Below are 12,440 nucleotides of genomic sequence, written 5' to 3' on the forward strand. Positions count from 1 at the left end.
TGCATAGGTATCCTGAGCTTCCTCCTCTGTCCTGCGTTTTTGGCAGCCTACTATCTCCCTTAACTTGCTTCTCTCACACTTCTCTTTGCAGCTTTCACACTTTCCCTTGACCGAACTTGAGTTACTTTGAGCACACAATGAAATTTCCACTTCTTGCACTTAAAACAAAGGTGATGCAAAATAATTGTTCAAGAGAGGTTAAAGATCAGCTCCAACTAATCTGCTGTGATAAGGCCATTTAGCATTTGAAGACCCAAGTCTGACTAGCTGTTATTCTTTTCTGCAGCCCACAGTCCCTTTTTCTGCAGCAGTTGTTATGCTCTGGGAAACAAACTCATTGCTGTTGTGCCAGAGCTGAATGTCAGAACTGGCCCGGTATTAGTGAAAAGGACATTGTTTAATCTGCACTGTCCCACGGTAGAGCTTTGGCAACAATTTGTTTGATAAATTAACTGTGCCATTGTGTACTGGCTCAAATGCTGGTACTGCCTGAATGACAGATGTTCTTCTGGTTGTATGACAGATGACAAAGAGCCAGAAATGGATTTACTTTGCTTAAATTAAAAAAAAATGTTTCAAAATTCTGTTCAAAATTCCAAAGTATTTTACAAAGGCACTGAATGAACACAAACTGTTGAAATGGTTTACATATTTTACACTGAATTGATCTAAGGGCAGAATTTATGGGAGGGGGCTGAGAGACGGGTAAAACTGATGTTGGGGTTGAAGTGATGAGGGGCCTGGAGGCACAGAACTTATGTGAAGGGAGAGCAGAGATATGGGCAGAACTGGTGTGATATGGTAATGTGGCATGCAGTGTTGTTGTAGCCATGTTGGTCCCAGAATATTAGAGAGACAAGGTGAGTGAGGTAATATCTTGTATTGCACCAACTTCTTCTGGTAAGAGAGAAAAACTTTTGAGTTTACACAGAACTCTTCTTCCTGAAGCTCAAAAGCTTGTCTCTCTTACCAGAAGAAGTTGGTCTAATAACAGATATTACCTCACCCACCTTGTCATGCTAACGTGGGGGCAGAATTTACTTGGGGACTGGATGGGGACAGACTGGTTTGAGGGTTGGCAGCAGGATTGCCAACGCTCCAGGATTGGCCTGGAGTCTGCAGGAATTAAAGATTGTCATGTAATGAAACCTCCAGAAATACATCCCACCAAAATTGGCAACTCTAGTTGGCAGATGTAGGAGTGAGAGCTCCTGCAGTAAGAGCTACAATCACTTTACTCAATAAATTTCAGAGAGTTGGCATCAATAATTGTCATTCACACACTGAGGCCAGACAGAGGCAGTTCAAAAATCGAAAAGACCAAAAAACCACAATATAATCTTCTCTCTCAAACACACATGTGTGCGCACACACAGAGACCCCCAACATGATGTTTTGGGGTTTGACTCATGAATTTTGAACCTTTGGGATTGGCAGTATTGAACTGATTTCTTTTAATGTCTAGTTTGCTTGTCATCCACTTTTCCTCAATGATATGATCTTGTGTTGTACACACATTAAAGAGGCAATGAATACACAGGGGAAAATGTGCACACATCCAAGTGGAAGAGGGTTATTTATAGGTAGCTCAAGAATTTGTTTTACTTGTCTTCAATGTTCCTTCATGCTCTAAGACTCAGTATGGCAAGGAGAGTCTGATAATGTTCTGATAATGGTAGGTAAAACACTAGTAAACAGGTAAGAAACTAGGATTAAAAATTAGCATTCCTTCTTTCCTCACAGCACAGGTTCACTAATCTACATAAAGGAATGTCCAATCCATTGGCAGAGAAGTAAAATAGTTGTTATCAGTCTGTTTTAGAACCATAAAGAGTAGCTCTTTTAGATTTTGGAGAATAAACCATCTTGTCCTACTTACCATTTCTGTAATGACCTAGCACCAGCAGGGAAACAAGTATATGATGGTGCACATCCTACTCATTCAGATGCTGAAAAGACTAAGGGCTATAAACAATCTGCGCATCTAGGAATTCTCACACCATTTCTGGAGTTACTGCATTTCTCCCTTTGTGAGCAGCATGTGCATCTCAAATGAACGCAATCTGTATACAAATGAGGGATTGAGTAATATGGGTAGTGATTGGTCAGCACTGTTGGTAAACTGCCATTCTGAAGAAAAGTCAAAGTAGAAAATAGAAAATGCAATAGAAAATGCTGACCACAAAGCTTCACTAGGGCCCTAAATATCACTTTGTTACAGGGAGATCCCACCAGTTGAATCATAGTAAAGGTTTAGCAAAATCTCAACTGAGTCTTTTAAAAACCATTTCAAATAATTTTTGTGTCATTTCAGGTTAAATGTATGATTTTCCAGACCCAGCTTTGCTCCTGAGTTGAAGCTGGGGCACTGATGCATGTGACTGAAGACATCTGCGTAGCAATAGGAGTAACACAAGCAAAGTCGAGGTATGCTCCCGCAGTTGTGGGCAGGGAGAAAGGAGACAAGGCTCTTTGCCTTGTCCCGAGTTACTTGGTCACTTTAGAAATCTGGTGCTAAGCAACAGGAGGAAATGTCTTCCCCCGAATGAGCCCTCTGCCAAGAGTCAGCATCTTCCATTACTGGCAAGATTGATGCAAAAGGCCAGTGCTCTGCTTTGCTTTCTGACTTAGCTCCAGATAGTCCTTCCTACCTCTGCTCCCACAGTGTTGTGTTCAGCCATTGAAATGATGAAGTTATACAAGCCACAGTTTCTGCTGATTAGGAATCCTGCAGCTTCTTTTGATTTCAAGGCTATAAGGCCATTAAGGACCCAACACCTCTGCCCTGTGGGGATCCCACAGGAGCTGGAGGGCCTTTGCTACCCTGACTTTATTGCACTGGTGATGTAGCACTGTGCAATTCCACAGGTGCTAGTGAAAAAAAAGGCTGCATCCTGCTTACCAGTATTTCCTGTAAACCCTGCTCTCAGAAACCTAGGAGGGGAAGTATCAGAGGGGTAGCCATGTTAGTCTGTATCCACAAAAATGAGGCGTCCAGTGGCACCTTAAAGACTAACAGATTTATTTGGGCATAAGCTTTCGTGGGTAAAAAACCCCACTTCTTTCGATGCATCTAAAAAAGTGTGGTTTTTTTACCCATGAAAGCTTATGCCCAAATAAATGTTAGTCTTTAAGGTGCCACCGGACTCCTGGTTGTTTTTCTAGGAGGGGAAGTTAACATAGCGGGTCAAGTTAATCCTTGGTGTAACACCACTGATTTGAATTGGTTTACACTGCAGCCCACGTTCAAATGGCTCAATCTCTTCTGTCAGGTCTGTTCCTCTGGTCAAATGGTGAGGATGAAGACTTCATTTTCTATCCATACACCGAGTGAGCTGTGAAATGTTAGTTTTAGTGTGTACACACGTTTATTATTCTATGACTATAGCACCTAAGAGCCCTACCCAGGGGCCAGCAGGGCACGTGCATCCCTCTGGGCTAGGTGCGGGCTGCAGCAAATAGCAATGCTGGGCCGAAATAGCTCTTTTCTGAAGCCTCCAGCATGAGTTTACAAATTGCAAATTATTTCCCCGGAGCCAGGACGAGAAGAAAGCCCCATAGCTGTGTCCTTTCACTCCCTTCCCCGGACACAAAAGGCCTCCCCCGGAACTCAGTGGCGACCGCCCCCCAGGAACGCCTGTCCATAAATAGCAACCCTCTCGCCGCTGGCGCTAAGCCAGGTCGTAACTTGCAAGTCAGGGCGCAGCAACCACCCACCTCTCCCCATGAGGCACCCGCCCGCGCCTCTCTCCTCCAGAGCCGGAGCCACAAACACATAGATTACTCGCAACACCCAGTGCGCCCGCGCGCAGCTGCGGCTCCTCCCCTCGACCTGCACGAGAGGGTGGAACAGGGCGAAGGGGCGGGCTACAGAAAGACGGGACTCGCCGCGGCTTTTGATTGGCTGGCCGGCCGGCCGGGGCGCCTGGGTCGCCTCTCTCGCGCCACTTTCGGGCGCGTTGGCGCGAGCGGAGGGTGCGTGGTCTGGGCCATGGCGGAGAGCGAGAGCCGGCGCGGCGGTGAGAGGCGGGCGGGGCTGTGCGACTCCTGCAGGGGGGCTCGCGCAGCCGGGGGGCAGGGTCTGCATGGCGGCGGTGCAGGGGGTTGTATTTGGGCTTCCTTTGAGCTTGTCTCCTGAGTTCCTGGGCGGGGGTGGCCGTGCTGCAGGGTCTGGGTGGGGCAGCTGGGAGTGGCCGCTTTTGGTTTTTTTTTTGGGGGGGACACACTTCATTGGTGTCTCCAAGATTCTGCTTGGAAGATGACAGGGAAGGTGTGTTGAAATCGAGTCTGTCCTAAAAAAATAAACACACAGGCGTGTTAAAAGAAGCTAGTGCTGACACTGGTCTCCGTCGTCCTGCTGAATTTGTGGTTTTGCATCACTTTTTTGTTTGGTTTGGGTTTTTTTTGGGAGAATGTGTTTTTTTTTTTTTTCCGGGCTGGGTTTTAAGCTCCTACATAGAGGTAAATGTCTGTACCCGAAATGCTGTCAAGTGCATGGAGTAAACACAGGGAGGAGAGAACTGTAATCCTTTTTAATTTTAAAGAAACCTGCTGTTTCATGAAAACATAGGCATGATTTTCATCGACACTATCAGACGTGTACTCCTTCCCCCCACCCCATCCCACAAGATGTCATTGTTTTTAGGACAGTTGTCCGTACTTGATAGGTTGTGACTTTCCTCATTATCATCACTGTTTTGAGCCCTGAATTTCTTCACTCTCTAAATCTAGTAAAATCAAAATTGGGGTACAGAGAAATTGTATTCAGTTTGCTTAGAGTGAAAATACCTCGTATATGCAAAAAAGTTTAATTCTGTGTATTTTACGTAAATATTTTTTGAATGGCTGTTGTGGCTTAACAATAACTAAAACCCACTTCTATTTATATTATAAAAGGAGTACTTGTGGCACCTTAGAGACTTGCCAATTTATTTGAGCATAAGCTTTCGTGAGCTACAGCTCACTTCGTCGGATGCCTCCGATGAAGTGAGCTGTAGCTCACAAAAGCTTATGCTCAAATAAATTGGTTAGTCTCTAAGGTGCCACAAGTCCTCCTTTTCTTTTTGCGAATACAGACTGACATGGCTGCTACTCTGAAACCTATTTATATTATAGCGCTTAAGAGCCCTAATCATAGATCAGGTCCCAATTGTTCCAGGTGCTATACAAACATGGAACAAAAAGATGGTCCCTCCCCTAAACAGTTTACAGACTAGTATAAGATAATGGACAATATGTGGATACAGACAGACTGGGGGTACCAAGAGAGAGTGACGGTATTGGTTAGCATGATGGGCAATGGCCTCAACATAATAGCAACCTAACCATTATCAAGTTTTTATTTTGGTAGGTATCACAGCAAAGGAGAGTTTTAAGAAGATTAATGTGCTAGTTTTGCAAATGTTTATGGGTAGCTTCTCCTAAGCATGAGGAGCAGCATAGAAGAAAGCATGATGTTGCTTGATCAAAAATTTAACAAGTGGGCAATGGAGGCTGGCATCGTGGGCGCATTGAAGGTGGGAGTCGACAGCTTGATAGTGAAGGAAAGATGATAGGTAGAGTGGGGACAAATAATTTATGTTTGATGCAATAGAGAAAGAGGAGCCAGTGGTTGAGTGCAACAAGAGTGGTGACATGGTCAAAGTTAGGAAAATAATTTTTGCAGCAGTCTTCTGAATGGTTATAATTAGGGCCCTACCAATTCACTGTCCATTTTGGTCAGTTTCACGGTCATAGGGTTTTAAAAATTGTCAAATTGTCAATTCCGTACATCAATCGTTCTTTTTCATTACTTTCACTGGTGACATTTTACAACATTAGATTAGCACTCTGGTTAGGGGTAACCTGATGGATGGTGTGTCTTATGCAGTTTTGGATACAACAAGAAATCAATTGAAAACACACAAAGATTATTAGAATTCCAAATAGGATAGTCAGGATTCCTTGAAACAACCAGTTTCCCAGACTAGAGAAATTGAATAAGTTACTTATCCATTTCCACAAGGAACTTGGTTCTTCGTGGGGAAGGTATGCAGTTTGCTCCAGATGGCTAGCACGATTTATTACCTCATCAGTATTATCAGGTATATATACACAGCATTCTGTTCCAATTAGAGCACAGGTCCCTCCTTTGGCTGCCAGTATTATATCTAATGCCCGACGATTTTGGAGGGCCACTTGTCGGACCGCTCCTGCTTCTTTGGCTAGAGCTTTTAAGCTCTCTCCTGTTTCATTGGCCATGATCTCAACCACCGCTTGTAACCTTAAAAGCCTTTTTGCATGGTGGATTACCCCCCCTACTGGGACTAAAGAAATGCCAACAGCTTTTTCCCGAGTTAGGGGCTTATGTTATCCACATACCATTTAGCATCTGGCAAGTCCCTCCTTTTTCGCCTGAAATTACAGAGACGATTCGTGGGAGGGATTGAAGCACCCGGAATTGTGGGAAAAGCTGAGCAGGATAACAGATACCTGACCAATTTGCTGGTAACACAGTGTAAGCATTTTCCCCACAAACCAATGATGTCCCATTAAAGCTGGGAAGGGTTGACTGCAACCCTTTGACATGTAAGAATTTACGAAGGAGGAATAGTATCCCCCAAAGGGCACAGGATGATTTTCACTGGGAGAAGAGGTAGTATTCACATGACATTTGTAGATGGTGCTGTTTTTCTCCGGGAGGCTGTCGGAGGAACAAGAGATTGAATCTTTGGTTTGGTCCCAGGTTGAGAGGAAGTTTATCTTTCCATACCTGGTTCGCCATTCTCCAACCTTGTTTGAATAGTCCCATACACCGTGGGACACGATGTATTGGAGACAGCTGCTCCTCCCTAGATTCAGCCCTGTCCCATTACACACCCAGCACCAGTGGCCCTTTCCTTTCACCACACTTATAAGTTTAGGAACATATGTTTTTCCCAGCCCCCAAGTGTCATTTTCCTTCCATGTCCTTTTAAGTGGATAGGGTTCTCCAGCAAGCTCTGAGGAATTCAAAGGGATTGCCATGGTGGGGATACTAGCTTGTGAGTGAGCTGGGATGTGGCTGCAGACCCAGCAATTAGAAATATTCAGGATCTGGGCTATCTGCACCTGTTGTTGGATGAAAGAATTGTCACTGTCGCTCTGGATTCCCCAGACCTTCAGGACATAGTAGCTGAGGATTAAGCTTCTCAAAGGACACAAGTTGGAAGCAGGACCCTTTCTGGTCCGACAGCCCCTTTCGAGGGAACCGCAGTCACGGTTTTCCGTTCACCAGGCAGCAGGTGCTAGGCTCACTACTGCTTCTTCTTTGTTGGGTCCTGCTGTCTGCTTACCCTCTGCTTCTGGCAACCCTTATGAGAGCGCAGACTGTAAGGTATTGCAGGCTGTTCCTCTTTGTCTTCTGGGGTTGAAGCTGGTTCTGCGTGGTCTTGCAGAGGTGCTTGGTCCCCTTGAGGTGGCGCTGGCTTACACTGTGAGGCGTGGATCCATGCAGCGATGCCGGATAATTTCACTGCTGTCTGGGTGGTGAGCAGTACCTGGTATGGACCCTTCCACCGGGGTTCCAAGGCGTGCTTCCGAAGGTGGTGCCGCAGGTAGACCCAATCACCAGGCTCAAGAGTGTGACAGGCAGCAGAGGTGGGTTCCGTCGGCCAAGCTGCTTGCACCTGCGAATGGAAGGAGCTCACAGCTTGGATTAACCCTTTGCAGTACTGGAGGAGCGTGCTGTGAGTTAGGTTTAGGTCTGGGGCTGGGGTAATAGTAGCCATTGTTCGCATAGGGCGTCCCATGATGATTTCAAATGGACTCAATTTGTGTCTCTGGGATGGGGATGACCGAATTTCCATAAGGGCCAGTGGTAAAGCCGCTGGCCAGTTTAACCCTGTGGAACTACGGATTTTTGCCAGCTTATTTTTAAGCACACCATTTCGCCTTTCAACTGCCCCTGCACTCTGTGGATGGTAAGGGCAGTGCAACAGGTGGGTGACATGTAATACCTGGTTTAGATGTTGAACAATTTTTCCAGTAAAATGTGTTCCCCGGTCACTAGACAAAGTGGCAGGAATTCCCTTGGTAGGGATAATGTGGTTTAACAGACATTTTGCAATGGACAATGAATCAGCTTTGCGACAGGGAAAGGCTTCAATCCAACCCAAAAACAGACAAATTATAACTAAAATAAATTCATATTTCTGCCACTTTGGCATTTGTACAAAATCAAGTTGCCAGTGTAGGAAAGGTGCTTGAGGCAAACCCCGGAACCCTTGTGTTACTTTTACAGATTTGCCTACATTGTGGCTTTGACAAGTAACACAAGCGGCACAGTGGCAGGTTGCAAAGGAGCTGAAATGGGGAGCCCACCACCCCGCCTTACTCATAGCAGAGGCCATCCCCTCCTTGCCGACATGTGAAACACCATGTAGCAGGGCGGCTAGAGACAGGCAGAGTGAGAGGGGGGCTACAAAGGTACCGGTGGGTGATCGCCAAAAGGAATCAGAATGCAAAGAGCAACCCAAAGCACTCCAGGAGTCTTCTGTTTCTGGGGCAGAATCCTGGAGCTGAGCGAGATGAGACAGGGATGGTGGCGTTACAGAGACAGAGAGGGGACCAAGAAACGCTTCTGGTGAAGGTTTTATAGTGGCGGCATGTTTTGCAGCAGCATCAGCAAGTGCATTACCTTTTGCCACCTCGGTGTCTGCCGCTGAGTGGCCAGTACACTTAACAATTGCCAATGTAGACGGTAGTAAAACTGCATACAGGAGGGCGGCAATGTAGGGGCCATTCTTGATAGGGGTACCAGTAGAGGTAAGAAAACCTCGAGCCTGCCAGAGGGTGCCAAAGTCATGCACAACCCCAAAGGCATACCGAGAATCAGTAAAAATAGTGGCAGAGAGCCCCTCGGCTAGAAAGCGGGCACGGGTTAGAGCAATCAGTTCAGCCACCTGGGCAGAGGTCACAGAGGGTAAGGGCGCAGCTTCTGTGGTCTCAAAGAGAGAGACCACAGCGTACCCTGCAAGAAGGTGGCCTTGGTCATTTCTATAACAGGACCCATCAGTGAATAATACCAGGTCAGTGTTAGGGAGAGGTACACCTGAAAGGTCGGGGCGCGGGACAGTGATAGCGGAGACAGTTGCAAGGCAGTCATGGGGTTCACCATCATTAGGTAAAGGAAGGAGGGTAGCAGGATTTAACCGGGAGCAGCACTTAATAGTGATATGTGAGGCTGAAAGCAGCAAAAGTTCATACCTAGTGAGGTGAGCAGAGGAGAGGTGAGCAGTGTTGCATTGCAGAAGGAGAGTTTCCACAGAATGGGGAACCATGAGAGTGAGAGGAGAGCGGAGGACAAGGGACTCAGACATCTCGACCAGGCGCGCTGTAGCAGCTACAGCGCGTAGGCAAGGGGGTAAACCCTGGGCTACAGGGTCCAAGGTTGCAGAAAAATAAGCCACCAGGCGATTTCTGTCACCGTGCTCCTGAGTAAGAACCCCGAGGGCACAAGCAGATTGTTCGTGACAGAAAAGGATAAAAGGCTTGTCATAGTTAGGTAACCCTAAGGCAGGGGCAGAGGCTAAATTCTGCTTAAGGGAGATGAAAGCAGCATTTGCTTCAAGTGGCCATGGCATGGGGTTAGGTACAGAGGATCGAGTGAGTTCTTGGAGTGGTTTAGTCAGAGAAGCCTATTGGGGGAATCCATTGCCTACAGAACCCTGTCATACCTAAGAATTTTCTGACCTGGTTGTGGAGAGCAAGGCTGGGGAAAGCTAAGGATGGCTTGTACCCGGGCTGGATAGAGTGTACGGGAGCCCTGGGAGAGAAGGAAGCCTAGGTATGTGACAGAGGTTTGGCAGAGCTGCAATTTTGTGCGAGAAGCCTGATGACCCTTGTTAGCTAAAGCTGTGAGAAGTGTTAGAGAATCAGTTTCTGAGGCAGACAGAGAGGGGGAGCACAGGACTAAGTCGTTCACATATTGGATCAGTGTGGATCGTGATGGGAAAACCAGATCAGCGAGATCCCTGGCTAGGGCTTGAGAAAAATAGGATGGACTCTCTGTATACCCCTGGGGAAGGGTAGTCCATGTATATTGCTGACCCTTGTAGGAGAAGGCAAAGAGATACTGGGATTCAGAGTGAACTGGGACAGAGAAGAAAGTGGAGCACAAATCTACAACAGTAAAGTGGGTTGCATTTGGAGGAATAGACGCTAGTATTGTAGCAGGGTTAGGAACCACTGGAAAAGAAGGTCTGACAATACGGTTAATAGCTCGAAGGTCTTGAACAAATCGCCACGATTTGCCATCAGCCTTTTGAACTGGGAGGATAGGGGTGTTACAGGGGCTGGAACAAGGGACAATAATTCCTTGTTCTTTTAATGCAGATATAACTGGAGCAATCCCAGCCTCTGCCTCAGGATTCAAAGGATACTGAGACAGGCGAGGCAGAGGTTTGGAATTGTCTACAGTAATCCGAACTGGGTCAGTATTTAGTCGGCCCACTTCAGATGGGTGAGATGGCCATAGGGAGGAAGGAACCTGAGAGATTAGGTGCCCTAGGGACGGAGTTAAGGGACAGCAAAGGACCGGAGTGGAGAGGGAAGTTTCAGACAGCAGGGAGGCTACAGAATCTCATACGGAAGGCTGAGGGATTTGCAGATAGACACCATCTGGGGAGCAGTAAATAGAACAGCCAAGTTTGCATAGCAAGTCCCGTCCCAGAAGGTTTGCAGGGGTGGAATCAGAGAGAAGGAATGCATGCTCCTCAGAGAGGGGACCGACCTGAACAGACAAAGGTTTTGAGAGGGGAAAAGAGGTAGGGATCCCTGTAATGCCAACAGCAGACACGGATTTTCCAGATCGGGGAACCTCAGGCAAGTCAGTGGTGCGGATTGTAGAAAGAGAAGCTCCAGTATCAACAAGGAAAGGGAGAGAGAGATCATTTACAGTCAGGACACATTCTCCAGTAGGGGACAGAGGTAATAAGGGAGCTAAAACTTTGTGAGGTTCCCCAGCATCCCGTCATTGTTGGGGTGAAAAATAGGGTTGGGGATCAGCTAGAGGAACCAGCGGGGGGTTCACTTGATTTCCCATACAATTATTAGGTCATCTGGGACACTCTTTTTTCCAGTGTCCAGGCTATTTACAGTAGTTACAAACCCCAGTTAATCCAGCCCCCCACCCCCTTCCGCAACCCCGTCCCTGTCCCCGGTGTGGTCTGCTTAATCCTGAATAATGCTGTATCTGCAGAGCCATTAACTTTTGGGAGGACTGTTCCTCCTTTCCTTTTAAAGTACGGTGGCAATGCTCTGCTACTGCCAGCAATTTGTCCATGGTTTCAGTCTCCCATCCCACACTCATTCGTTTTAACATGCTGCCTGTGGCAGGGAGAAGACCATCAACAAATGTATGTGCCAAGGCGCCCTCCCCATTTACATCGGGCTCTTGTATTCCTGAATGTTGTAGGAAAACATCAGTTAGCCGGGACCTATAGTCGCCTGGGCTTTCTCCTTGCCCTTGCTTACAGCAACGTATTGCTGTCCAGTTTGTTTTAGGAGACCACACTTTGGGAATGGCTTGATGCAGGTGCTTCCAAAGAGCCATACACCGGTCTCTGTATGCCGAATCTGGGCCAGTACTTTTTATGGTTGAGTGGTGTGCCTCAGCTGGCCAGTCTGCAGCAGCCAATCATTTTTCATAATAACTGGCAGGAGCTAACAATTTACACAGTTGGAGGAGATCTGTCTCAGAGGGTTCATAGGTTTCACAGATTAACAGAAACTCCTCAGCAAATTTGACAGAGTTTTCCTGTGGTTTGGGAAAACTTTTAACTATAGATAAAAGTTCCGTACGAGTCCAGGGTTTATAATCCCATATGGACTCATTTTCTCCCATCTCTCATGGCTCCCAGATTCACACACACACCACGGGGAAGACGGATAGACACAAAGACAAGACAGTCCTCAAACCGGTTAAAGCACAAAAATAATAATTACCTGAGACGTCTGATTCCAGAAGCTGGATCCAAAGACCCCTACCCGAACAGAGTGGGAACCAACAAGTTCAATGGCGTAGACTGCGCTGCTGCTGTGTACCTTTCTGTCTTGTGGAGGATCGCTTGGACTAAGCGTCCAGGCGCCGGCTGCCACGATCGTCCTGCAAGGCAGTCAGGGATCGCACAGCCTCAGTGAAGCCGCTTGCCATCTTGGTGGGACCTCCAAATTGTCAAAGTTTGACTCAGACTCACAATTTATCAGACCACTCTGTTTTATTAGCAAAGCTGCTCTGCTAATACATTTAGAAGTGAGCCCCCCGAGTGGGGCTTGTGTCTTTTAATTTATACAGTTTTTTGGAGAACAAGTTACAGAGAAGTTACAGACAAAAGAAGAAAAAGATTTTAGTCACCACCCTTCGAGATCCCTGAGACCAGTCACGTATCTTCAATTACCTGCCACCCTTAACAATCAAAAGT

The 12,440-nt window shown here is 46.8% G+C and overlaps 1 protein-coding gene across 4 annotated transcripts in view; it reads left to right on the forward strand.

Annotated features, from left to right (window-relative positions):
• The first annotated feature begins 3,893 nt into the window (after window positions 1-3,893).
• Window positions 3,894-12,440, forward strand: part of POLA1 (DNA polymerase alpha 1, catalytic subunit) — a 353,938-nt gene continuing 345,391 nt past the window's right edge. For all 4 annotated transcript variants that reach the window (XM_084617606.1, XM_084617605.1, XM_084617603.1 and 1 more), the window contains exon 1: window positions 3,894-4,019. In XM_084617606.1, coding sequence (XP_084473732.1) covers window positions 3,992-4,019 — 28 coding nt within the window. In that variant the 5' untranslated portion in view covers window positions 3,894-3,991. The remainder of the gene's footprint in view (window positions 4,020-12,440) is intronic.

The sequence above is a fragment of the Lepidochelys olivacea genome, assembly GCF_965140295.1.
Source record: "Lepidochelys olivacea isolate rLepOli2 genome assembly, chromosome: 1".
NCBI classification, from domain to species: domain Eukaryota; kingdom Metazoa; phylum Chordata; order Testudines; family Cheloniidae; genus Lepidochelys; species Lepidochelys olivacea.